At 35.8% G+C, this 24739-nt stretch overlaps 1 protein-coding gene across 7 annotated transcripts in view; it reads right to left on the reverse strand.

Moving 5' to 3' along the window:
* FAT1 (FAT atypical cadherin 1) overlaps nt 1-24739 on the reverse strand; it is a 108138-nt gene that overhangs the window by 61983 nt on the left and 21416 nt on the right. For all 7 annotated transcript variants that reach the window (XR_001878706.1, XM_017839263.1, XM_017839343.1 and 4 more), the window contains exon 3: nt 7513-7827. Coding sequence is in view for 6 of the 7 variants with exons in the window: in XM_017839263.1 (XP_017694752.1) it covers nt 7513-7827 (315 nt within the window). In the remaining variant the exon portion in view is untranslated. The remainder of the gene's footprint in view (nt 1-7512; nt 7828-24739) is intronic.

A 24739-nucleotide genomic window follows, 5' to 3' on the forward strand; every position in this document is an offset into this window, starting at 1 on the left:
AGGTCTCTTTCAACTCAAGGTTTTCTATGATTTCATGAGTGCTGCATCAGAATATGGTAAAATTGAAAGAAAACCTCACTTTCTTTCAAACTCTTGGTTTATAACACAGATCATGCTGAGCATGACCTGCAGTTTTTATGTATTTCTAGGGACAAGTAAAGCAGAAGGAAAGGATGGCTGTGCTTCTCACTTATTTTCCCAGCTCCTACCATTTCTCTTTTTCCAAAAAGATGTAAGAGAACAAATAAAATAAATTTTTAAAAGCTCCAATTCCACCACCTAAAATTTAAAAGTGATCTCTACATAAATGCTTGCAAGTAACTTTTAAAATAGTTGCCTCTATTATAGGAAAAATTCTGTCTTTTCAAATGCAAAATCCCTAAATATTGTAGTGAGCGGATACAAAGATATTGCTAGAAATTTCACAGATACGAACTTGTTTTACCAGTTACAAAAAAAGACCAGGTTGAAAACCACTACTCTAGTAGCACTTCAGTGCTTTAAACAATATTTAAAAATAAAAATAGCTTTTTGCAGAATTAAACTCTCCAATTGTATGTATATATACACTTTCATCTACTCATGTAGCAGTCTGTGGCTGCAGGAGTTTAAAAAACATTTGGATTAATTTTGGTCACATTTTCAGTAAAGCTAAAGAAAAAAAATCTGTTTTAGAGACAGTGTAATCAAATACTTCACTTTCTCTGCATGTGAGAGGTAAACAGCTGGGCACATGGAAGCTGCTACATATGCTTTGAGCTGTGTGACATGAGTGAACAATAATTGAGCCTGGCATTGTTTGCCAGCTACAGAAGTTACAAGAACAATTTCAGCATTTGGAACTTTATTTAACTTTAAATCACATAAGCTTGCAATGTAGTAATACTGGTTTTATTCAAGTTCCAAAATATTACGTCAGTTGGGATTAAAACCCACAAGTAGTTAAACAACAAAGATTTCCTTTGTTAAAATGAAGCCAATACTACTGTGTGGTCACTGGCCCTTCATTTCCTTACTAAGTAATTCTCCAGTGTTAACGGAAACCCGTGGAAGTTGTTTGCAGCTGTGCCCATTTCCTATTTCACTTCAGTCTCCAAATCAGACAGATACACACACACACAGAGACACACACAGATGCTGCTTTAAAGGTTACTGAGCAAAATGCACAAGATAGAGTTATGTACTGACATGCGCTATCACTCAAAGCTTCTGCTGAAATGCCCTATTCTAACATCCTTATCTAAATGGACTAACTCCTATACCACAGGAATGTCAAAGGAATGTCCATAGCATTCTCATAATACCAAAGTGCTTCATATACAAATTAAGGCATCTTTACAGCACTCCCAAGCAATTAGATCATGCAATTATTTCTGGCTTACACCTGCAAAGCCTAAGTATGGGAAAATTAACAACTCAAAATTCATTTTGCTGCTCTCCTGTCCAGGTTGTGAACCCAAGCCTAGTTTTCAGAAGGACACATCATTTTCATTCCAAGTTTCATTAAAAGCATAGAAAGCATATGCAACAAGCATTTCTGCAAAGCTGACTCAAAATTGTTATATGGAGCAATACCAAGTACCTCCCTTCCTCACTTGCTATTATTGTTTTAAATTTCTAAAATAAGGCATGACTTCTCGAGCAAGTGTTTTTTACTATCCAACCCTGATTCCCTTGCCAAGCCAAATCTGATTGGTACAATAAATATAACAGAAGTCCTGGGGAAGTAGAAAGAAGCATACCAATTAGGCAAAAAGATGAAATTATTTCTAGCCCAAATATATGGGCAAGGCAATCCAAAAAGAGTACAAGGGTCTTCCCCGGCCCTGTATGAATACCTGTTTAGGATTCCATTTTCTTGCTCAGTAAGAATAACGAGAGCTGGAACTCTGCACTATACAAGTGCAGATTTTCCCATTCCAATGCTCACACTGCCATTTGCAAGTCAGTATAAGCTTCTTTCAGCCATCTTAACTCAGCAATCTTTGAGATATTAATCATACAAAGCCTGTATCTTTAAGTAGCAGCCATACTTTAAAAACATGGCATGGCAAAACTATTACATCCATATGGACACTGATACAGAGTCTCGGGGAATTGCTGTCCTTTTGTTTAGAGAGAGTTCAGCCTAATGGCTCTAGTTCTGCAGCAATGTTCTATTTCCATGTTTTATGACTTTATATGACTTGTTGAGTTGTTATTGTTGGTCAGTTAAAGGTGAATACCTTTCCTTTAATTTCACATGATGTTTTCGCCATGATCTATAGAATAAAGATAGAAGAAAAGTACAGAACAGAAAACAATGATAGGAAAAGAATTTGGTTGACAATGTCATTCTGGAGAATTTTAAGTATACATTTTAAATTGGGGAGCTAGTTTGCATACTACTCTTACAGTTCTTACTGGGTGAACAAAAACCTCATATTTAACGCGTGCCCCACTCTCCTGTCTCAGACAGAGAGATTACATGTTTTGATTAGAAGCTTTTAGTAAAAGGAATACAATAACTGCCTCTTAAATTGACACGAACAGATCCATTTCTAAATGGTTAATCCAAATAGATTAGAAATTATATAATTATAATTCATAAACTCATAAATGTACACTTATATACAATGGTATTATCAGCTATTACCAGTAAGGACCTGTTACACTTTCTCAAAGAATTACTGCAATCCTGCTGTCAACTGTCATGCTTCCAATACTCCTCAAAAGCAAAAAAGCAAATTAAGATATTATATAATATGAAAGAATAAAAGGTGGGAAAAAAATAAATTTGTCTACTTAGTATGACTGTGTACATGTAAAACAGAAATATTCAGTACTTTAATCTAAACATTATCATATTCAATTGTATTTTGTAAAGACAACCATGGAATTTACACCAGTGATATGTAAAACTTTTCAGTCCCACAATTAGATTGGAGTTGAATCAGTAACTTTTAAGTGAAACAGCTCATTACTTGTTCCTTAAAGCATGCATTTTTTTTGTTCATTTCATTGCTTTCTCAGACAAAATATATCCAAATGCATCCAATGAACTATGGAAACTAGCAACTATGAGTATTTTGATAATTAAGATTCAGTGTCTTTGATCATGTTACAAGGTAATTACAAAAGAAAAATACCGTAATAGCTCACAAGCAAATAAACCACACCCACAAGCAACAGAAATACTACTACTTTCTATTACATGTACCAGAAAAAGCACTGTACACTGTGAGCTCCAAATCACAAAACCCAGAACTTGTTTACTGTTATATAAACCTTTGCTTTACATGAGTGTTGCTAAATTTGCAATCCTTTTCTGAGCCTCAGTGAAATAGCTCTAGTGTTAAGTGCTGGGATTAACCACAGAGTCCCAGGATACGTTCAGAATAGCTGTCCAATTGTGTTCATCTCCTTCTACCTAAACATATCAACATGAATTGAAACTTTTCTGTTTTGTCAATTACTTCTGTATTTAATTACAATCTATTTGGCAAGAAGTTATACACATATAAAGTAGTTACCATAATTTAAATGTTTGTCTACAGTTGGGTTTAGATAGAGCATGAAAGTTGTGTGATCAGTCTTTGTTCTAATTCTTTCCTGCAAACAATATAATAACTGTTTTAATTCTACCTGAACAGCTCATATGTACAGTCATTTCTTTTCACTACATGGAAACTCCAAACCTAAAGTAAATGGTATTTCATTTGCTTTAATGAAAGGTCGAGTATATGTGAAAAGATTACAAAATGTCCTGTGATGTACTGTGTTATATATCCTGCTCGAAGAAGTGAAACACCATGCAAAGAAAAACTAGCAGTGTTTCTTGAACTAAGTTATTTTATAATTATTTAAAATATAAAAGATGTTTTGAAGTGTCATTGAAGATTTACTGAAGGTGATACTTGGAAACTGATTGCTGTAAGAAGCACGCAGATACTACTTCAGCTTAAAAATTCAGTATTATTGTACAAAGTATTATTGTACACACACATCTTAGTTTGGAGACTATAAAATTCTAGAATGAATTAGCTACTTCAGGAGAACAGAATGCAGTGTTTCACTTGACACACGTTACATGTATGTTGTTGCTATTTATAATCTGTATTACTACTATGAGTAGGTTCCAGCCATGGACCATTACTTTAAACTTTATAAAGAGAAAGAAAATGATGGATCCTTGAGATGGAGAAGAGACAATAACACATTACCATCTAATACATATTTTTAACATTCACCACATATTTTAACACTACCTTTTACTTGACTCAGATGCCATTTCAGTGGCAATTTGCCTTTGGGGATGCACAGCAACACATGCTTTTAAATCTTACTGCCACGTTCAATGTTACAATGGGATACAGTGAAAGACTTGATTCATATTCCAGCCCTATCTCCCCCGGGGTTGGAAGGGAAATCTGGGGCCATGTGAAGGTTTCTCTTCCTTTTACAAACACCTTACAATACAATAACCTCACAAGGTCCAACAATGGTAACATACTCACATAAGCAAACAAGAAGGAATTTGATCTCTCCAATTCTAGTCAAATGTACTCTTCAGCTGAGCTCTATTTTAATTAATCAAGGGAGATAAAATACATAACTACAGTGATAACTAGTGTCTTTTAAAGTGTTTTTTTCAACTCCTTAACTTGTCAATCCTAGTGAAAGCACTTTCACTCCAAAAAAGACCTATTCAGGTTAAATGTATTTTATTTCCAATAGACAGAAGAGAGACTTGAGAAGTTACAAACCTGATAACGTCAGTCAAAACTCATCTTAACCACTATGTTAGTGCCCACTGCAGACTGACAGTTGCAAACTGAGCATGTACAGCAAAAACAGCCCATTAGACTGCACAAAATTCCGGGTCCTATTTAATGGGAAGACTATTTATTGAACTTATTTGACTGCACTCTGGGAATACAACAGAAGCCACTCAAAGAGGATTCCCTTCTCTGCACTGCCCATCTTTTCTCTTTCCCTCCTGCCTATGTTTAATATCTCTATCTAGCATTACAACTGTAGCTGTAGTAGACACCAATGAAGGGTGGCAATGAAGGGTAATATGAATGGCGCATGATAGGTGAATACCTGCCCCTGTGACTTTAATTATATTGGGGAGGGGAAATTCGACAGCTGAATATAAATCAGAGGGAGATTCTTTTCTTCTCAGTGCTTGTGTCCCGAAATATAATTAGTTCATTATTTTCAGTTATCCTTTTTTGGTTTTAATACTGAGCTGAGAAGGACTGCTCGCTTCTACGGTATGCATGCTACAACAAAGTCAGGTAAGAAACTCTTGACAGAAAATCTTTATTACTTTTCTATTAAGTGTTCCTTTTCACGTCACCTTCTAGTGTGTTGGGCTCCCTCAAGGTCCCTTTCTATCATAAATGAGATTGGCAGTAAGCTACTGACATGGAAAACTACAAACTCTGTCTGAAGACAAGTCACAATCTCCCAATGCCCTAATTCTTCCATCCATTAAATAGGAATAAAGATGTTTCTTTATCTCAAAACTTCAGCAAGGGAGGCACGCAAGTGCCTTTTTCCAAATCACATTTTGGAAAATGCTGCATAATGATACAGAAAGCTGAAAAGGATAGGAAAGAACCAGAAAAAAAGAAGATGATAAAACGAGCTACAGGAAAATTAAGGACAGAGCAACCAAAAATAGCTGGCCAATTATATACAATAAAGAATAAATGAATGTAGGTAGTGTTTATGTTCACTTGCAATTTGAATACTGCAGTCACTTAGTTCTTCCCAGGCAACTCAAAGGCAATTTTATTCCTATCTTTATCAGTATTAGCAATGGAGACAACAAGAAAGATCAAAGTAGCAGACAAAAAATCTTTACAAAATCCTTTCAAAATCAGACATGGTGAGGAAGTAGACAGAAAAGATTTTTTTTTTTCCTTTTACATCATGTAAAATGAGAGAAAACAGAGATACAGAGAAAAACAAATAAAAAATAAAGCACACAGTTTAGACTGCAGTTGAATTTTTATCGTTTTATTTCTCCGGCTGCCTTTTTCATAAAACCAACACTCTGTCAGTTTAGTATTTAGATTCAGGCTTTAACTATGCTAAAGATCTTCTGTTGCTATAGCCATTTCATATGTCTCTCTTGGCAGTACCTTCACAAGTAGATGCAGCACATGTTGACAAAGAAGTTATTGTCAGAAATAACCCAAATAACATACCTGTGTTTGCCCTCAGAGCTTTGCTGACACAGCAATTACAGCTGATAGAGCACATAAGTCTCTCATACCCTGAGTCGACATAACTACGAAACAGAATGAAGGCCATAATGTCAACCCACCAGCCTTCAAAACATACTTTTCACTCTATTTTTGCTCCTTTGAATCCCCCTAAGTTCCCTCCATGAAAGAGCAAGAGTTAAATTAATACGGCTCCCTTTTACTTACTGGGTTTATTACAGATTAAGGTCACTCTCTACACCTTTACAGCACCTCTAATCTAAAAATCTCTGAATTGCGAGAAAAAAAATCTGGCTGAGTGAATCAGAAGCATCTCTCATAATTTTTTCTGTGAAATAATACCTAAACACAACATATGAAAAGCTAAGCTGTGCCCAAATCAGCAAAATATTATTCAAATAAAACAAAGCTCTTCCTTACTCTTAAAAAAGATCTGTGGGAAAATCATCCAGTATATGTATTACTTTTTCTACACTCATTCAGAAGCAAGGGATTGTAGGAAACTCTTACAATGTTTTCAAAATTGCTGTGTAGCTTCAGTTAAGACTGATTATTTTATTTGTTTCCTGTATCTCTCCGCTACACACATTTCATTATTCACAATTCAGGTACTAAAAGGTTATTTAGTTCTTATATTTGTACTCTCCTGTTAAAACCTCGGTGTGTTTTTTCTGAAGCTTTCCAAACAACCACTAAACCACTCTTTCTTTTCATTACATAACAACCACTTCTGAAAATTATCTTACAGATTTTGATTTTCTTACACCAGCAACAGTTTCTTAAGAAGTAAGTCCCTTTTGACTGTGGGACAAGTGAGTTTGATGCTAATAAATGGCTTATTTTGCTTAGACTAAGACTACCTCACCCCCACCAAAAAAAAAAGAAAAAAAGCCTGACAAAAAAACTCTACATGAAGCTTTGAAAACTGAGACTGCTAAAACCAATGTGGATGAAACTAAGCTAAAATATGTATTTTTACTGTATATTTACTGCACTACAAAAGCAAATGGACATTGACCAGTCTAGAGTGGAGCTACTCGGAACCAAGCCTTCACAAAACATGCATGATGTTGATGTCAAGTACTTTGAACCAAGTGCTTCACCCTCAAATCCTCTTCCACATGTTTGTATAACTTACTAATATTGGCACAGCCCAAGATACCAGGTTAACTCTAACTATTGTGAAAGCTTGTTTACAATGTTAAATCAAAGATCTCGATTTTATCTGATTTATGTATTTATGCAAATACACTAATTTATTAATACATAAAATAAAACACTGTATTGTACTTACCAGTTTTGGGGTTTATTGAGAAGAATCCTTGTGGATTTCCACTTGTAATCTTGTAGGTTAATTTTTCACTTGAGCTAGAATCTGGATCAAATGCTTCAATCTGAATAACAGATACATCTTTAGGGGAATTTTCCATGACTTCTGGGTAATAAACTGGCTCTGTGGTCTGTGGAGCATTATCATTAACATCCCCAACTTCTATGTAGACTTCAATGAAAGATGATAAAGGCACAACACCTTGGTCTGTTGCATAAACAGTTAACCAGTAATGTGAAGTAGTCTCACGATCCAGGCGATCTGCAGTCTCAATAATACCTGTTTAATAGGAAGAAAGAGAAGTAGAAAATGCCCAATAAATATGCAGAAATGTATAAAAATAGAGTAAGCAACAAGTTTAAATAAATGAATAAATAAAAATGAATACAAGTTCAAAATAACCACCATTGATTCTAAAATATGTGTTAATATACACAGACAAACACACTAAGGCTAACCCAAAGCTAAAAGAAATAAAATATCAATTCTCAGCAATTATGCATTACATATTAAATCAATAAATTACTTGATTTCCTTTCCAAAATCCTTTGAAATTTATCAGACTAGTTAACACTATTCATAAAAGTTATTTTGCCTAAAAGATTAAATCTAATGTGTAATTCACAACCTTTTGGGACCTGAATGACCCTCTTTACTCATCAGTGAATATAGTAAATTTTGTATCATATTAAACTACCTGATTTAGATGCCAAATTCTTGAACTGTTTACCATTATACATATTAATGAGCAAATACTTAAATGTGAAAAATTATTATGTATGTGCGCAAGTGAATTATTCAACTGAACCTTCTTAGTGTGTTGATTTACGTTCACTCAAACTTCACAGAAAAGAAAATAAAAATTAACCTTTGTAGCATTAGGACTAACCAATGGCTGCCATTACTTTGGCAATGGAAAGCAGCAAAAAAGAGCAAAAATCTGCTCAATCTTACACACATAAAATTAACTACAAATTAAGGAACAGCTACACAATTCACAAACCTAATAAAAAATCTGTCTGCTGAGCCTATAGAATCACAGAATCATAGAATCAGCTGGGTTGGAAGGGACCTCTGAGATCATCAAGTCCAACCCTTGATCCAACATTGCTGCGTTTGCTAGACCATGGAACTAAGTGCCACATCCAGTCTCATCTTAAAAACCTCCAGGGACGGAGAATCCACTACTTCCCTGGGCAGCCCATTCCAATGTCTGATTACCCTCTCTGTAAAGAAATTCTTTCTAATATCTAACCTAAACCACCCCTGGCACAGTTTAAGACTACGCCCTCTTGTCCTACTGATAGCTGCCTGGGAGAAGAAACCAACCCCCACCTGGCTACAACCTCCTTTCAGGGAGTTGTAGAGAGGGATGAGGTCTCCCCTCAGCCTCCTCTTCTGCAGGCTGAACAGCCCTAGCTCCCTCAGCCTCTCTTCATAGGACTTGTGCTTGAGTCCCTTCACCAGCCTAGTTGCTCTCCTCTGGACCTGCTCCAGGACCTCAATATCCTCCCCTAACTGAGGGGCCCAGAACTGGACACAGTACTCCAGGTGTGGCCTCACCAGTGCTGAGTACAGGAGATTATCTAAGCCAGAACTCACTGAAGAATTTATCCACTGTGAGGAAATACAACTTTATTTTTATAAGCAGCTTACTCTACAGGTACAGCCATAACATGCACATGTCAAAAAGGTACATAACGTGGTGTAATTGCTATGATGGGGGGGAAGAATGGATTCATTGAGCTATGGCACAAAAAACTGATCCAGTCTCTTCTACAGGTTGTCTTGGTTTAAGATATTTTTTAAACAGAACTTAAAAGCAACCTGATACATGCCAGGATGAGGAACAGAGCAAGCCCTTGCAATCACTTCAGTGGAAATTTCGAAGGGCTTTGTCACGGCTCTTACTGTTTGTTATACTGACATACAGGCCTAATCGGGATTGTAGCCAAGATGAGTCAAACTATCACCATGACAGCCAGTTCTGGACTCTGGATAAAGCCACATAAAGTGACTATGCATGATGTGGCACTTCTTCTGAGCTCATTTACTTCACACAGATATCTATCTATATATATATATGTATACTCCCCTTCAGTAAAACAGGACCTCAACAAAACTATGCCACTGTGTTTCCATAGGAGTTCTTCAGGAGAGGAATTAACTAAGTATTGTGTTCTTCACATACTACAGACATGTTTTTTTAATGCATTATACTGGCTGAGCAAACTATTAAGCAATTACTCATTTATTCATTACTTTTTTGCCTTGTGGGAAGCTGCATAAAGATCTGATAAGGATAGTTTAAAATTTTAAGATGTCAATAAGATCACTTTAGAAGGGCTGGAGGGAATAGAATCTAATGCTTAGACCTGCAAAATACTCATATATAGCATTTCAAGCAAGATAGCATTACAGAACTACCACCAGATGTCAGTGTGGAAATTGGTTTAATATAGTATCAAAGGCTACAGAACTGGAATAAAAAGGAGGGGCAAAGCATTTTCAAAATATACATGCATTACATGCAGTCTACAAAGTTTTCCTGAAAGCAAACTAGCAGCTTTGTAATTTCCATTTTTATTTTTTGCAGAACAACATCAGCAGCAACTAAGCTCTGGTTAATATTGATATTTTACATTTCCAGTCTCTCTGCCTCGGTATGTATATTTTGTTTGATGGCAGTTTTACTATTAAAACAAACAAACAAACAAATCCTATCCAGTAGTCACTGGATTTGTGCTGTGGTTACCTGCACAGTTTCTGCATAAATTTGCCCTTAAAAATGGACACTCAGCCTTGAGCACCCAGTTACCTGGATTCTACTTTTGTAACTCATGTTACACCTTTTGCACCTTTCTAGTTCAGCCAAGAGACTTGCTTAAGAGTAAATAAATTTGTTACTTACTGTGGCCTCACTTCTAAACCTAAATGCTGGATGTGGCATACAAGTAGTTCATCTTAAATCTGGGTGGATTCCATGCATGCCTTGGAAAATTCTGTAAAACCTTCATGTCCTACCAAACACAAGACTAGACTGTAATTACCTTTTAGCAAGGCTGCCAGCAATGCTGCTCTATTGCTTGTGCAGAAAAGAGTGGGCAGGCTTATGTGCCAAACAGAGCAACTGTTTTCATTTTACACGTCCTGCTTTCTTAACAGTAGCAGCATCAGAAGTGGCAGATTAATTTTAAGATAGCCCTGACTGATTTTAAAGAAAGATAAAAAGAGACTCTTGTGGAAATGAAGCTCTCCTCCTGCAATCGGCTCACCTAACATTTACAAATTCTACCTCCTTAGTTATCAAAGCCTATCTCAAGGAAAAAGAAGTCTGAAGCTATTTTGCTTTTGTAGAGTGTAAGTTCTCAAGTGTCCATTCTCTTAAGTCACATACTTCAAAAGGGATAAAGGGGGAAAAAGTACCATACCAAAAATAACGGTATCTCAGAAAGAAATATCTGAAAAGACTATAGGGATAGTGACTAACAGCATGATACAGCACACATGAGCAACTTTATCTTCTGGTTTCTTTTTAATTTTAAATTAGATCTGCATATATAATGTTATTTCTGTATATTTTAAATTGGCTTTTGCAGGAATGTCCAATGAAATGGTCTGACGGACCAATGAATGGTCTGATCATCTGACCACTGAAAAAATTACGCAACACAACTCTTTATCCAGCTTTGGTTTTCAGAATGTCTCAGATTTTCTACAGGGTCATTCACACTTTAAGCATGCATTAGTCAAAGTAACATGAAATCTCATTATTTTTTCATTTTTCTCACATCTCTCACCCAACAGGTCCTGAACTGTTGGATGAAAATTTTTACTCGATGTGCTCTTTATAATTCCAAACTGAAATAGAAAGCATCCAGGAGAACAATTTTATGATCAGTCAGCTATGCAAAAATGTCTACCTAACAAACTGTTTAACACTAATCAACAGATTAATTCTTGAATGAACTTTTCTTAGAGGCATAAAGGGTACTTAAAAAAACAGTTTAAAATAGATGGAAGTAGACAGGTATGTGTATGCAAGTTTGGAAACTCATATTTGTGGACGGCCCTTCCCTGGCCATCAAGTCTGGCTTTCTTTGAGCAACCCGATGTAGCAGAAGGTGCCCCTGCCCATGGGTGGGGTGTGGAAGTAGATGATCATTAAGGTTCCTTCCAACTCAAACCATTCTATAATTCTATCACAGATAAGTGGATTACTTAGACAATATCAAAAATGGAGACTCAAAATAGCATTCCTGAATTATAAAAGCTATGCAAAGGGAATGGGAAGATAGGGAGAAAAAGCTTGCCTTCACCCCTCACACACTGAGGGGGGTGGAGGAGAGGCCACCACACCTAGTTCTCCTTCATCGCTCAAAGCTGCAGGAATGGCGAGGGAAGTCATGAATGGTCTATTAATATGACTCAGCTTTCTTCCTGTTGTTTCCACCCAGCAATAAAATGGAATAGATAACAATCCAGTACATGCATCTAGGGGTGGGGGAAAGCTCTGACTACCAAAACTCGAATTTCTTCTGGTTCTACATCAGCATTTATGTTACAAAACACAATCAAAACTAAATGCACATAACTGTATGGAGTACTTAGGAGTACTGTCCCCTTTAGTGCTACTTTACAACCTGACCTTACATCAGTAATTACAAAATATCATCCTATTGTCATTACTCTAGTTGAAATTGCTCCTGCTTCTGCAAGTTTAACACTAAATTTTTCCTAATTTTCCTTATGAGAACACTAATAACTTCATCTTTAAATTCTATGCAACAGTAATGAATATAAATGCATGGAAACTTCAGTTGTCTACTATACCTTCTAAGGAACATAATCTCAGAATGTAACTGATTCCTTTTTTTTTTTAAACAAAGATAATGATCATTCTCCTACCAAACCACAAGTCTAGAACCAGTCATTGCTTGGTGTGTCAATTTTCTGCTTTTGCAAATGCTGACTATAGTGGCCTATTTTACATGTATGCGCAGTGTAAGACTGTACGCTGTCTGAAAGCCAGCACTCAGCGCTCACGGAGTTTATAAATTCGAACAAAAATAACAGAACAGTTTTAAGTAAGAGTTAATTTGTTTTAATCTTGCAGTCATCTAGATCCATTAAAATGTTGATCCATATCATCAGTTTCAACAACATATTTTGGCCCCTAGAAAACATTTTCTTGTTTTTCTTCCAGTGGCGCAAAGCACATTCAGGGAGTACAGCTTAAATGCCTCTATTATATCTTCTATGCTGTAAAAGCTCAGTTTCTGCTCCAATTCTTCACCCATTCACAGAAAATTTTTAATCATCCAATTTCCCATCCATGCCCTAACACTGAAGCAATCTGGTAATTTTAACTTTTACAAACCATTTGCTTTTTATGAGGCAAGATAAGTAGAGAAATCTTATACCAGAGAATCTTTAGCATGTATGGTAATCCCAAAGACTTGTAAAAATTATTGTTCAAAAAATACAGTGAAGTGAGGATTTCAAAAACATTCTTCACTTGACTGGATATGCAATCTTGAAGCCCTTCAGGTAGTCAGGATAAAAAGAAATTCAAATTCAGTCGCTAACCGCCAGAGGGGAGTGCAAAAGTTGCAATGTTTCTGAGTCATCTGCAAGGGGTCATCAGAGCTGATTTCATAATATTCATGTCTGACATTTTAGGCTACATATTGTTTCCTCTAGATGCAATAAGACTTTTCTACCAATCTCATTAAAAAGAAGGCAAAATTTCTAAGTGAACACTATAGAATAGAATTTGGACAGAACTTAATGTGGAGGAACAGGATGGTTTTTGAATACAGAAAATGAGGAAAAAATCAAAACATTAACCCCACTGTCAAAAAGAATCAACATTTCTTCCAATTTAAATTGACAACCCAAGTCACTACAACCAAAATCACTCTTAAAAACAGAAATAAAACACAAAAATCCACCTCAAATCTGACAGTCTTATGTATGCCAATTCTATCTAATTAACAAATGCTCAAACTATAATACTCCCAATTCCCAGGGATGATCCTCCTTAAGTGTGATTATCCATGAGAACTCTAATTAACAATATTAATGATTCTGTAATGGAAATCAAAATCAGCAATCATTTCTCAGCAAAGCATGAAAATGCACTTTAGCAGAATTTGCCCTGAGAGTGACATTTGAAACAAACTAAAAGAAATCCCTGGTCTGGAACATGATGCTTGAAATCTGATTACAAAGTCAATTAATCTAACTTTTAATAAGCTTGGCAAATCAAAAAGCTTCTTCAGCTGCTTTAAAAGCAATTGGGGGAGAAGGAAAGGCAGTATTTTAAGAATTTCATGAACAAAAGTTTTGATCAAATATGACCTTCAATGAACAACCAATTCAAATCAAAGTTCTAAAAGCCAGTGGATTAAACCTGTTATAAACACAGAGGTCTGTTGTCCCTCAATGGCATAAGTCTGCCAACACACCAATCCAGACTGCAACTTTGTCCTGAATTCTAAACAAACAGTAAGTCTCTGCAGGGTAAACTATCACTAAGGCCTCCACAACCTTTTGAATTAAAGATAAAATTGGGGGAAATGCTCAGCACACACTGCAGTTTACTACGAGAATCTCTGCTACCTCTAGATAAGCAGCATGTATTTTCCATGAAGTTCTTAATATTTATGAAATTATCTTTTTATGTGAACAAGGGCCAAAGAACCCCAGCTCCCAGAAGTTTACAGTTCTTCTAGACAAATTTCTGCTTTACATTTTGTGAACCTTTCCTTAGTTGTTGTTAAAACAAGGAAAGAATCACATCAGCCTTGTTGATTAGAGGTTTGGCTGTTTGCTTTTTTAAGTAAATTCTTATTTAACATAATACTGTCATACTTTGGCTTCTAATGTTAAACAAGTCAGAACAGACAGTTTTCAGGTTGTTACTAAAATCTCCACACTTGCACAGCCAGAATAGGCCAGAAAAACAAAGACTATTTACAAAGCTAGTGTTTTCCACTTCATTTTTATTTCTGCTCATCTTATTTAAAATAGTATCTATTCTAACCAATACTTTGCCTCTTAGTGCAAGTTAGTGACAGTGCATTTCTTCAGCACTATCCAGATCAAACACAGATGAACACAGAGGACTTCCTTGGCGGACTTCTTGTTCCTATTCATCTCTTCTTATATGCTCTGTTTTTCTTAGATTTTTTTCTTAGATTACTACCTACCATGACATGATAAGTATTTTTCTGAGCTGTATGAATACAGAGGCTATAGTGGACCTGACAGGATTAAAAAAAACAAAAACACCACTCAAAAAACCCCAACAAACCAGGAAAGAGCATCTAGCATAGGAAAAGATGCAGTGCTTGTCTGCTTCTCAGCAGTCCTCAAAGGCCTTAAACACAAACATATCCATACTCTTTTGTCCTCCTTTTCCCCCTGAGTAACTTCTAGAGGCACAGTCAAATCAGGACAGTTGGCAAGTGCAACACACTGTGTTCCTGTGTGTTACGCATGGGGTTTCGGGGCGTTTTTTCTCCACTTTATAATTCTTGTCAGAAATGCTAAGAAAAAGCAATGTAACTTGAAAAAAAGAGTTAATTTATTAATAATTATGGCATCCAGACTCACAACATAAAACAGACTACAGCAGACTGGAGTGCACTATTTACAAGTACTACACCGATCTGTAGTACTAGTAAAAACTGTGATTCTAGTACTAATTGTGGCTGGTATCATAGCTCAGATTTCTTCCACTTTTACAGCAACTGAAAAAAAATATTTCTATCTGTGTTTCTGTTAACTTCTCAACTTTCTGATAACTTCTAGCTATCACTATAGTCTTGAAGCAGCAGCCAAGTACAGTTACAATCCTACATGCCTTTTTATAAATTGAAGGTTTTGAAACATGTAACTCTATGGAACTTTGAAGAAAAAAATTACTTTTCCCCTGAGGCTGCTGAGCTACTGTAACTCAGGCCTCTACCAAACACCAGCGTGTACAAGACAACTAAGCCTTAAGCTCACTGTTCTTCTAAAGTAGCATCCCATGCTAATGTCAACAAAATTTAATATTATTTGATCAGTCAGGTAATAACCACTTAGTAAAACCAAAATGAAGACAGCACAATATCACACCAGACTTAATTCTACACAAAACAACTATTCTTAAGCACTGAAAATTTCATGTATGTCCTGCCACAGAGACAATGAACTATTCAGTACTTAAATTATTGGTGGAAAAGACCAAAATCTCCATCCTGTGAACTCCTTGAAACAAACTCCTAAAGAAGGAATGGAATTCCTTTTGCAGAAGCGATATGTCAGCTTGTCCATTCTATAAACATGTCAGAATGCCAAGAGAAGCACTGCACTCTTAAAATACTAAAGACATGTGGCAGGCAGTGTGAACTTTTAAAAAGCACATACAATCTCTTTTTTAAGAAAAGCAATATTTTTGACAAATAAACTGAGCTGGAAAAGTGCTAGCCGCACTTTGAACAGGAAGCATTATGTGATTATGACTCTGGAACAAAGTGAAAAAGCCAGCCAGAGAAATATGATTTGCTCTTCAGCTGCATAGCAACTTAAAGCTTATCACTGACAATGCAAGCTACTCACATATCAGACTTCTCATATCTCAAGATTCACAGACTAAACTATACTGTTTCAGAATATAAATAATCCTTGGTTGCAGCCCTGAAGGAGAGCAGAAAGTTTTAGCAACTATTGCTTGCCACTTAATCATACATGAACAAGAGGTGTTCACCGCTTTGCTCTCTCTCCTCTTCTCCAGGAGCATTAATTAGGCACAGCTAGAAAGACTGTAACCGGGCAACAAACCATTGATATTGTGCTTTGCATACCTCAAAGAATTCGGGTGACTTGTTTGCAAACATGTCTGAGGAATATGAATGAATCAGTTATGCACAATTTAGTTTGAAATAGTTTCATTTTTTCTTTTTAACCATTCAGTGATTCTTCTGTTTTGCCTAATCTGAATCTTGAATTAACACATTCTGATTTATTTTTTAAATAATTTGGTGGCTTTACCTTTTACATGCATCCTGGTTAACTGTACTTTAATATTAGAAACAAAACAAACAAACAAAAATAAACTAAACCACACCCCATACAAACCAGCCTTGAAAGAGTCAGTAACAAATTATATTTGCGGCTACAGAGTTAAGATTTTCATATACACCCCAAGAGTCTTTCAGTAATATCATCTAAAATATGTCATCAATATAAATGTTCCTTCTAATAGTTACAGCGAGTCACATATATTTTACAGCTTTTACACATTTAACATTCAGTAAGCTTCTACACAGTGCTTTTAATGCACATATATATATATATACATATATATATATATACATAACATTTTTTCTTTATAACAAAGGCAATGAAAAGCTTAATCTTTACAATTTTGGGTTCACAGAATGCACAGGAAAAATTTAACTCAGGAAAAGCTATAAAAAAAAGTACTTAAAATAAGCCAAAAGGCAGATTCTGGAAAATTTAAATAAATTTTATTTATAGCACTTTGAAATAGAAAGCTACACACATTTCAAGTTGTGTCTTGTACTACCAGCTGAGAAATCATACTTAGCTGGGGCTGTTAAATAGAAAGCAACTCTTGTTGCTATTTCAAGGACAAATTGCTCCTTTTCTAACAAGTCAAGGCTTAGAAAGTTTCAAGTAAAATCATTATCAGTATCAGCAAGTTGATGAAACTGTAGCAGTTGCAAGACCTTCAAACATGTAAAGTCCATCATTGCTTGCCCTCTTTTCAGGGACCAGTTCTGGGAGGGGGAAGGGAAAGAACATCGCTGCAGACCATATCCGGTTTCTAGAGCACATAGAAACCACCCTTAACAGAGTATAGGAACCATCATCAGCAAAACAGATTTGAAATTTTAACTAAACAAAACCAAACTGAACAAAGCAAAACCTCAATAATAATAAAATAATTACGTGTTTTATTTGTCAAATTTAACTTCACTGAACTGTCTGGATGTAGTGAAGTATATAGCCAAATCTGATTTTGCAGCAATATCTAAGTAAATCTGATATTAGCACAAGCTTTCAAAACTTCCCAAATTCCATTTAAAAACCTACTGTACTTCAATTTAAGCAATTTCTGTATATGACACCAATGGAACAACCACACAAGTAGTTAGTGAAACAATCAGATACTAGCAGTGTCCAGTCAAATCTGTCTCACTTCTGTAAATGCACAGAAAGTTATTGATGCATTTTCTGTAAAACACTTTTTGGGGACAAAAACTTGGGATCCAGAGAGCCCAGCATGTGTTCAAATCCAAACTTTGACATGCATCACTTCCGTGCTATGAACATACGGCAGTAATTTGAATTATGTTCAAGTGGAGGGAGAGAGGGTCACTATTGATCTCTGCTACATGCAGTTTATATGCCAGGTAGGTACAGAGAGATTTGAAGAAATACAGAATATTCAACAGTTAAGAGTAGTTTTGCCTTAAATAAACGTCTAGAGATAGCACAAAGACTTAGAAGCAAAGACATGCATAGTTAAAGCTCTACACCAAAGACTGTATTTTAAAAAACTGAGAAAACACCTTCTTCACATCTTAGTTAAAAGGGGGAAGTAGAATAAAAAATGAGGGGAAAAAAAAGAATTGTAAATAATTAGATGCAGTAACACTTCAACTTCCAGTTGCTACCACATTGCTTTCTGCACATTTGTAAAAAAAAAAAAAAAAAAAGCACATTTGTAAAAAAAAAAAAAAAAAGTCAAGTGAATAGAAAACACAATATTTAGACCATATATAAAATGAAAAAGTTCTGAAAATGTGTTCTTAAAATTGTCTACATAAAATATTATGTCCAGAAATTATGATTCAGTACTAGATAGTCTAGGCTACAAGCAATAAATCTGCTGAGGTCCACAAACATTGTTAACTTCCTTTCAGGAAGCCGAGGGGTTGGCAAGGGGGAATTTTCCCAATTAGAAGATCCCTGATGGGGTTACCTTAGAATGCAACTGATTACTTCCAGTTCAAAAAATCTTTTGGGACAATGGCAGAGAGCTCCCATTGTCAGCCTCATTTATGGTTATTTTAATCGCTCCAGCTTATTTTTGTCAGCTAGGCTGCTTGTATGTCAAGCTTTTGGACAGGCAATATAATTGCTATACAGAGGAACAGTACCATGTTGCTAAAACTCAGGATGGAGACATAAAAACCCCCTGATGAGTACACATTAGAGAAATGAAATGTTAACTCCTATGCCAATATGAAAAATTATTGTAATACAACCACATATGATCTATGTTTCTTTGAAGAGAGAGCAAGTAAAGCAAGCTTTGCTGTTAACGTGAGCAGTCATTCATGATTTGAGAGAAAGCTTGCTAAAAAAAACATGACTGAACTACTACATCAACACTACAGCAGGTTTATAAAATATTAGTGAAAATGGAACAAACTGCCAGCAGGTTCTCAGCTAAGCATGTGGGATCTCAGTACCCACAAAAGCTTCTCTTACTGTGTTACATGAGCAAGGTTTGCAGGATCTGATGCAAGTCATTGCTCTGGTCACTCATCTCCCTTATTCAGGACAGATTTTGTCTTCAGGTAAAGACAAAACGGGTTACTATGTCCCAAGAAACACAATTACACGGTATTATAAAATCAAAATAAGAAACCATGTTTAAGCAAAATACTTTGGGATAATAATGTTATGCTATTCAGTTACCTTCATGACCAACAGAGAATTACTACTGAAATGTAAGTAATTCAGTAACAAGTGAATTCTACAGGTCTACTGTTTGTTTACTTATGAACATCAAAGACAAAGAAAAATGTATTTAATCAAATTTTTAGAATGAATGCGTACTTGCTTCTGCATAAGAAAGGCAAAGGATCAATTTCTATGTTCTTTGGTAAAGTTTATAAGCATTTCTTACATAAATACACAAACACACACATATATGCTCTTCGGAACTCTGGCTTCACCCTGCAAAATCCCTTCACTATCAGTCTTCTTAACACTGAGTAACTGTTGACAATGAATGTGGTAATATTACCACTCCAACAATTTAACTGGGAAATGGGGAGGAAATTCCTGAAGGGGAAATTCCTCTGCAAATGGCCCCAGGAATTTCAAAACTAACTGGAGTTGACAGATTAACCTAGGAACCCCTTAGGCAGAAGAAGAGGCTACAAGGAAAATAATGAGACGCATGGGAAGCCAATTATGCACAAGAGCAACACATTTAATTGTTCAGAAACTGGTTTGTTGATCCAGAAGGATCAAGCTGTTTAGACCTCTGTAAACTATTAAAAGCTGGACAGTTCTGCAACAAGTATACTTTTTAAACCTTACAGTTCATAGGTTTTGTCTGTAAATTTCAAGGTTTAATAACCATCTTAAATAAGGAAAATTGCTCCATGTACCCCAAGAATTTTTTTCCTGCATTCACAGGATGTCTCTCAGATTCCCTTTTCGATGGCAATTTGAATAACTGCAGCTTACCTTGAATTACTCCCACAAAAGTGGCACTGAAGGCCCAGCGAGTCCAACACAGCAGTCCTACCCTGCAGTAAGAAGCAGTTACAGCTGTGTTCCACAGCAACACTGGCTCACGACTAACCAATATGCAAAAAATTATCATTTAGCACAGGTGTGTTATTTACTCCTGTTTGTGCTTTGCAGTGCTGCAATTTTGCTTCCAGCTTTCAGTCTTCAAACAATTTTCAGCCGCAGAAACTGCTGGTTAACAATGAGAATTTCCAGACCAGCTCTGAGCAAGAAAAGATACTGATACTTATCAAAAGGCAGGTAGCGTGTTGAGCAACAGTGGAAATCAAGCTATCACTGCCGTTCACGTTACTACACCAGGTAGCTATATACACAATGGTACTTAATTCCTGTCAACAGAAATGCTGCTTCCAAGCAGATTTTTGTGTACAAAGAGGAGATGGTATACCTGTGGGCATGCAAGCAAATCAACAAAGTCATGAGATTAAAGCATCTGGGATCCAGTGCCATCAAAAGACATTTTCATCCTTGTTCTGACAAAGATTTATTAACTTACAAAGTATTCATTTATTTATTCAGACTTTACTTCTACTCACATATCCAGAGGGGATTCTACACTGAGCAGTACCTATCATATTAATTTTTTTATTTGCCTTATTTGCCTTTACATATGAATCAAATTAAACACAAGGCCATACACAGAAATATTTCTGAACCTATCTGGTTTTGAGTAAAAAGTTCAAGGTAGGGGAATCGTGAAATCAAATAATTTTGGTATTATAAAATTATGTGCATTCTCTTTAGTTATGATTATTGTATCAAGTAAATGAGAAATCCTCCATTTGTAACCAAATTCTTGCATGCACACTGAAGAATCCATACCCAACATCTAAAAAGGAAACTTGTAACTAGAAAACTGGAAATGACTTAGCAGATGCCAAAGTATATTTATTTGTAAGGGCCTTGGATGCTTGTTGGGAAATCTGTTCAGTCTTTGTCACAGAAATAATGGATAACTGCCTGCACAGTTTTAATCAACACTCTCCAGAAAAAAAAAAAATTACTAAAGGTAGCAGAAATGAATGCAAGTTAACAGTTAAAAAAAATAAAACTCTGTAAATTTAATTCATTTTATATTTATTGCTTACTAGTAGAACCTGCAAGCATTTGGACAAACAGACCACGGAGTCTCTCTGATAGAATTTCCATTGGAAAAGCTCTTAATTAATCTCCACAGAAACATTTTTTGCTGAAGATAACTGCACCCTTCGTAACAATACCAAGGAGAATGAGTGATGAAATAACTCTCCATACAACAATCATTTGTTATAGAGCCATAATAAATGTAGATGAACTCTGTCTACACTAGTACACTTAGTGTAAATGAAAGAACAATACTATATTGTAGGTAAGTAGTAGACCATTTAGGCACAAAATGCAAATTGCTCCCAAACCACTTAAGATTTTTCCCTTGTTTAAGAAATTCACAGAATCTGCAGTGAATCTCCATATCTGTGCACAACTGATGTCAACAAAATATTTTCAAATGCTGGCCATTCTTGTGTTTGACTAGACTGAATGACTCCGTTTCCAAAGGATTTTTATCACCTCTTGAATTACAGACTTGGCATGGCATGTATTTCTTACTCCATTTCCTCCTATCATCACATGCTGGATCAATATTCACTGAAACATTTAATCCACATAATCTGCAGTAATCTTGCTGTCACTCTAATCATCACTCCCTTACCTTTTTATTAAACAATGCACATCAAAACTGATGTGTCACTTGAGTCAATGACAACTTGACAACTCATATTTCACTAACAGTTTTGAACCTTCTCACGCTTACCTGCTCTACCTGATCTGTATCTGGAAAGACTAAAGTCAGTCCAAAATTTCACCACAAAATTTCATCATGCGGTATGAACATTTTTAAGCAAGCAAAAAGGTAATTGAGAGATTTTTTTTTTTTAATATTTGCAAGCACAGTTCCTCATCTGTGGGTTTCTGTACTTTAAAGACAAGTCTCCATTCAGAAGTCTGATCAGGAACGGTGTGAAATAGTTGGGATTATGAACTGCTTAGATTTTTATCCCTTTTTTTCCTGAGCTATGTTTTGCCTATATCCATATACAAAGTGATCCATTTATTAACAAATTACTATCTCCTCTTGCATCTTTTTTTACATTAAAATGCTCTGGACAAACACAGGCAACCTAAATATTACTGTACTAGCCAGGAGCACAGGTAAAAAGCACATTCATATAATCAAACATCAAAGAAAGGCACAGGCCATTTTTCCATTTCTGATAAATCTGCTAAAATTGGTACTGTAATATTCAAACTACCTTCAAAGTGAACTATCATACCAGACTTCTTATGCAAAGGCATAGTCATCTTTCCTTCCCCCCTCCCAAAGTAATTAACATTCCTTGCACAGGCAGCTGGACATTTGTTAATCATTAACTGTTTGTGAAATAAAGACAGGGAGAGAAACTCTCATCCATTCCTCACAAGGCTACACAAAGAAATTCTGTTAGAAAGAAGATACAGCGAATACTGTAAAATTCCTCACAGTAACAAAAAGATGTTGTATTATCATAGCACAATCAATATGTTGCTGACAATATTTGTTTTTGTAAGCAAGACTTTCCAGGTTTAAACCTAAGTAATTAACTCAGGAATTTAAGCACTAAAAAACGAGCACTTTCAACCAAAACAGAAGGAAGGAGGTATCTTTTAAGATGATGAACTATGCTGTTAATCTCTTGGATAGTAAAATAACACATACAACCAGAATCGCAACAGCAAATATAATAGAGGCATAACCAACGCACACATTCCAATCTTATCTAGAATCACTTTGATTCCCTCTACCTTGCTTTCATTACAGGAAGGGCACAGCAAGGGCACTCCTCTCAGATCAAACAGAAAATTCCACAGACAGAAGTTTCCACATGTCTGATTCGTTGCAGATTAAACCCTTATCATTAGACAGCAATCTCTGATTTTCATAAAGACAGGATATACCCTGTCATGACAAATCTACAGGCAAAGGGGGGAGAGGGATTAAAAAATATAAATATAAAACCCCTGTAGAATGAAGATGTTTTCCCTAGGAAAGAGCTACGGGTGTCACTCTCACAGCTTTGGAGAAATGGAGGGGACAAGGCATCAACCAACATGAAAGATCACATACATAATTCCATAATCCATAATTCCATTATAAACTTCTTTGCACTGAAAGTCTTTCAAGCTGAACTACCAAACTCCCTCTCCCTCATAAATACAACGAGGACTACAGGCAATGTGTATGAGAAGTCTGTATTCATTTTTATCACCTTATTCATTCCCTCTGTATTCATTTTTAGCACAGTATGTTACATATCTTCATGTTTTTTAACCACATGACTGAAGTGGTTCTGTAATGCTCATGTACATTACCAGTACCACTAAAATCAGAAGACTATTCTGTAATTACACTTCTTGCATTTTGAAATTTTAACATAATAATCTTTTCATCCTTAAGTCCCGTACAAAATACAAATAAGCGTGCTATGATCAGCAACTTCAAAACCAAAATGCAGGATCACTTTCTTGTGTATAGAGGTCATTTCAAGCTCTTTGCATCAGCAAAACAGAAAATTGCCTTTTGTATAAACACCCAAAATGATTGATTTAAGAAACATGCAGATTTTGGAAGCAAATCATGTCAGTGGGGATTCTTCTAGGCAGAAGATTAGGCAACAGGTAGAAGAAAAGCAATTACTGAATTTTCTGTATGTAACCTTCCCCATCATATAGGCAGATATTCAGTTCTGGTATCAGTGATACCACCACAGACAAGTCTGCAAAGACACAGAACTCTGAGCTGAAAGAGCTATTAACGACCACTTATAAGAACCATGAAGATAGTGATTGTCCTTTACTACAAATACTTTAAAATTAAATTGAAGCAGCTATTAGAAGCATGGATAGAACACAAGAAATTTGGGGAAACCTCATTTCTGAATAAAGAAATTATCTGTTGCAGTTGTGTTGCTAGGTTCTTCAGACAGTTCTGTTTTCAAAAAAATTCCTCTCTGATGGCACCAGAATGCTAGAGATTTTCTTTTCTTGAGCCAAATGGAGAGTGATGAATTGAAAATTCATTTTTGGTCACGTTCAGATGTCCAGCATAATAAAGTCACAGATGTAATAAGAATGATACACAGATTATAAAATGGACCTGCAAAACATAGTTTCAGCAAAGCCCAAAGTATTTTTAAATCCAAGTTCTAAAGCTGCAACTACTGCATGTAATAAATTGTGGAAGTTTGCCAAATACTCATGTAGGTTTGTCCTCTGTTAAATATGTCCAAACGCTGTATGAATAAAGTCTAAAATCTTCAAAGAAAAGAATAAACATTATGCAATCATTTCAAGCGCCCCTCCTTTGACCTTAATATGTACTTCAAAAGCTCAGCAGATGCTTAGTAGGAAATAAATCCCCAATTCAACAGATGTACCAACAGTGATATAGCAAGATGCACCTTCCAAAGCTTTTGGCAACCCTTCCCTTTTATTATTCCTCTGCTCACAAGTACTTTTCAAGTCAAAGAGAGACCCAAGCAAGTTAATAGGCCCTTAATACGTATTCCATTGCCTGAACTGATTGCTGTTTATAAGGTAATCTTTC

This window comes from Lepidothrix coronata, unplaced genomic scaffold, assembly GCF_001604755.1.
Source record: "Lepidothrix coronata isolate B3197 unplaced genomic scaffold, Lepidothrix_coronata-1.0 Scaffold0, whole genome shotgun sequence".
Lineage (NCBI taxonomy): Eukaryota > Metazoa > Chordata > Aves > Passeriformes > Pipridae > Lepidothrix > Lepidothrix coronata.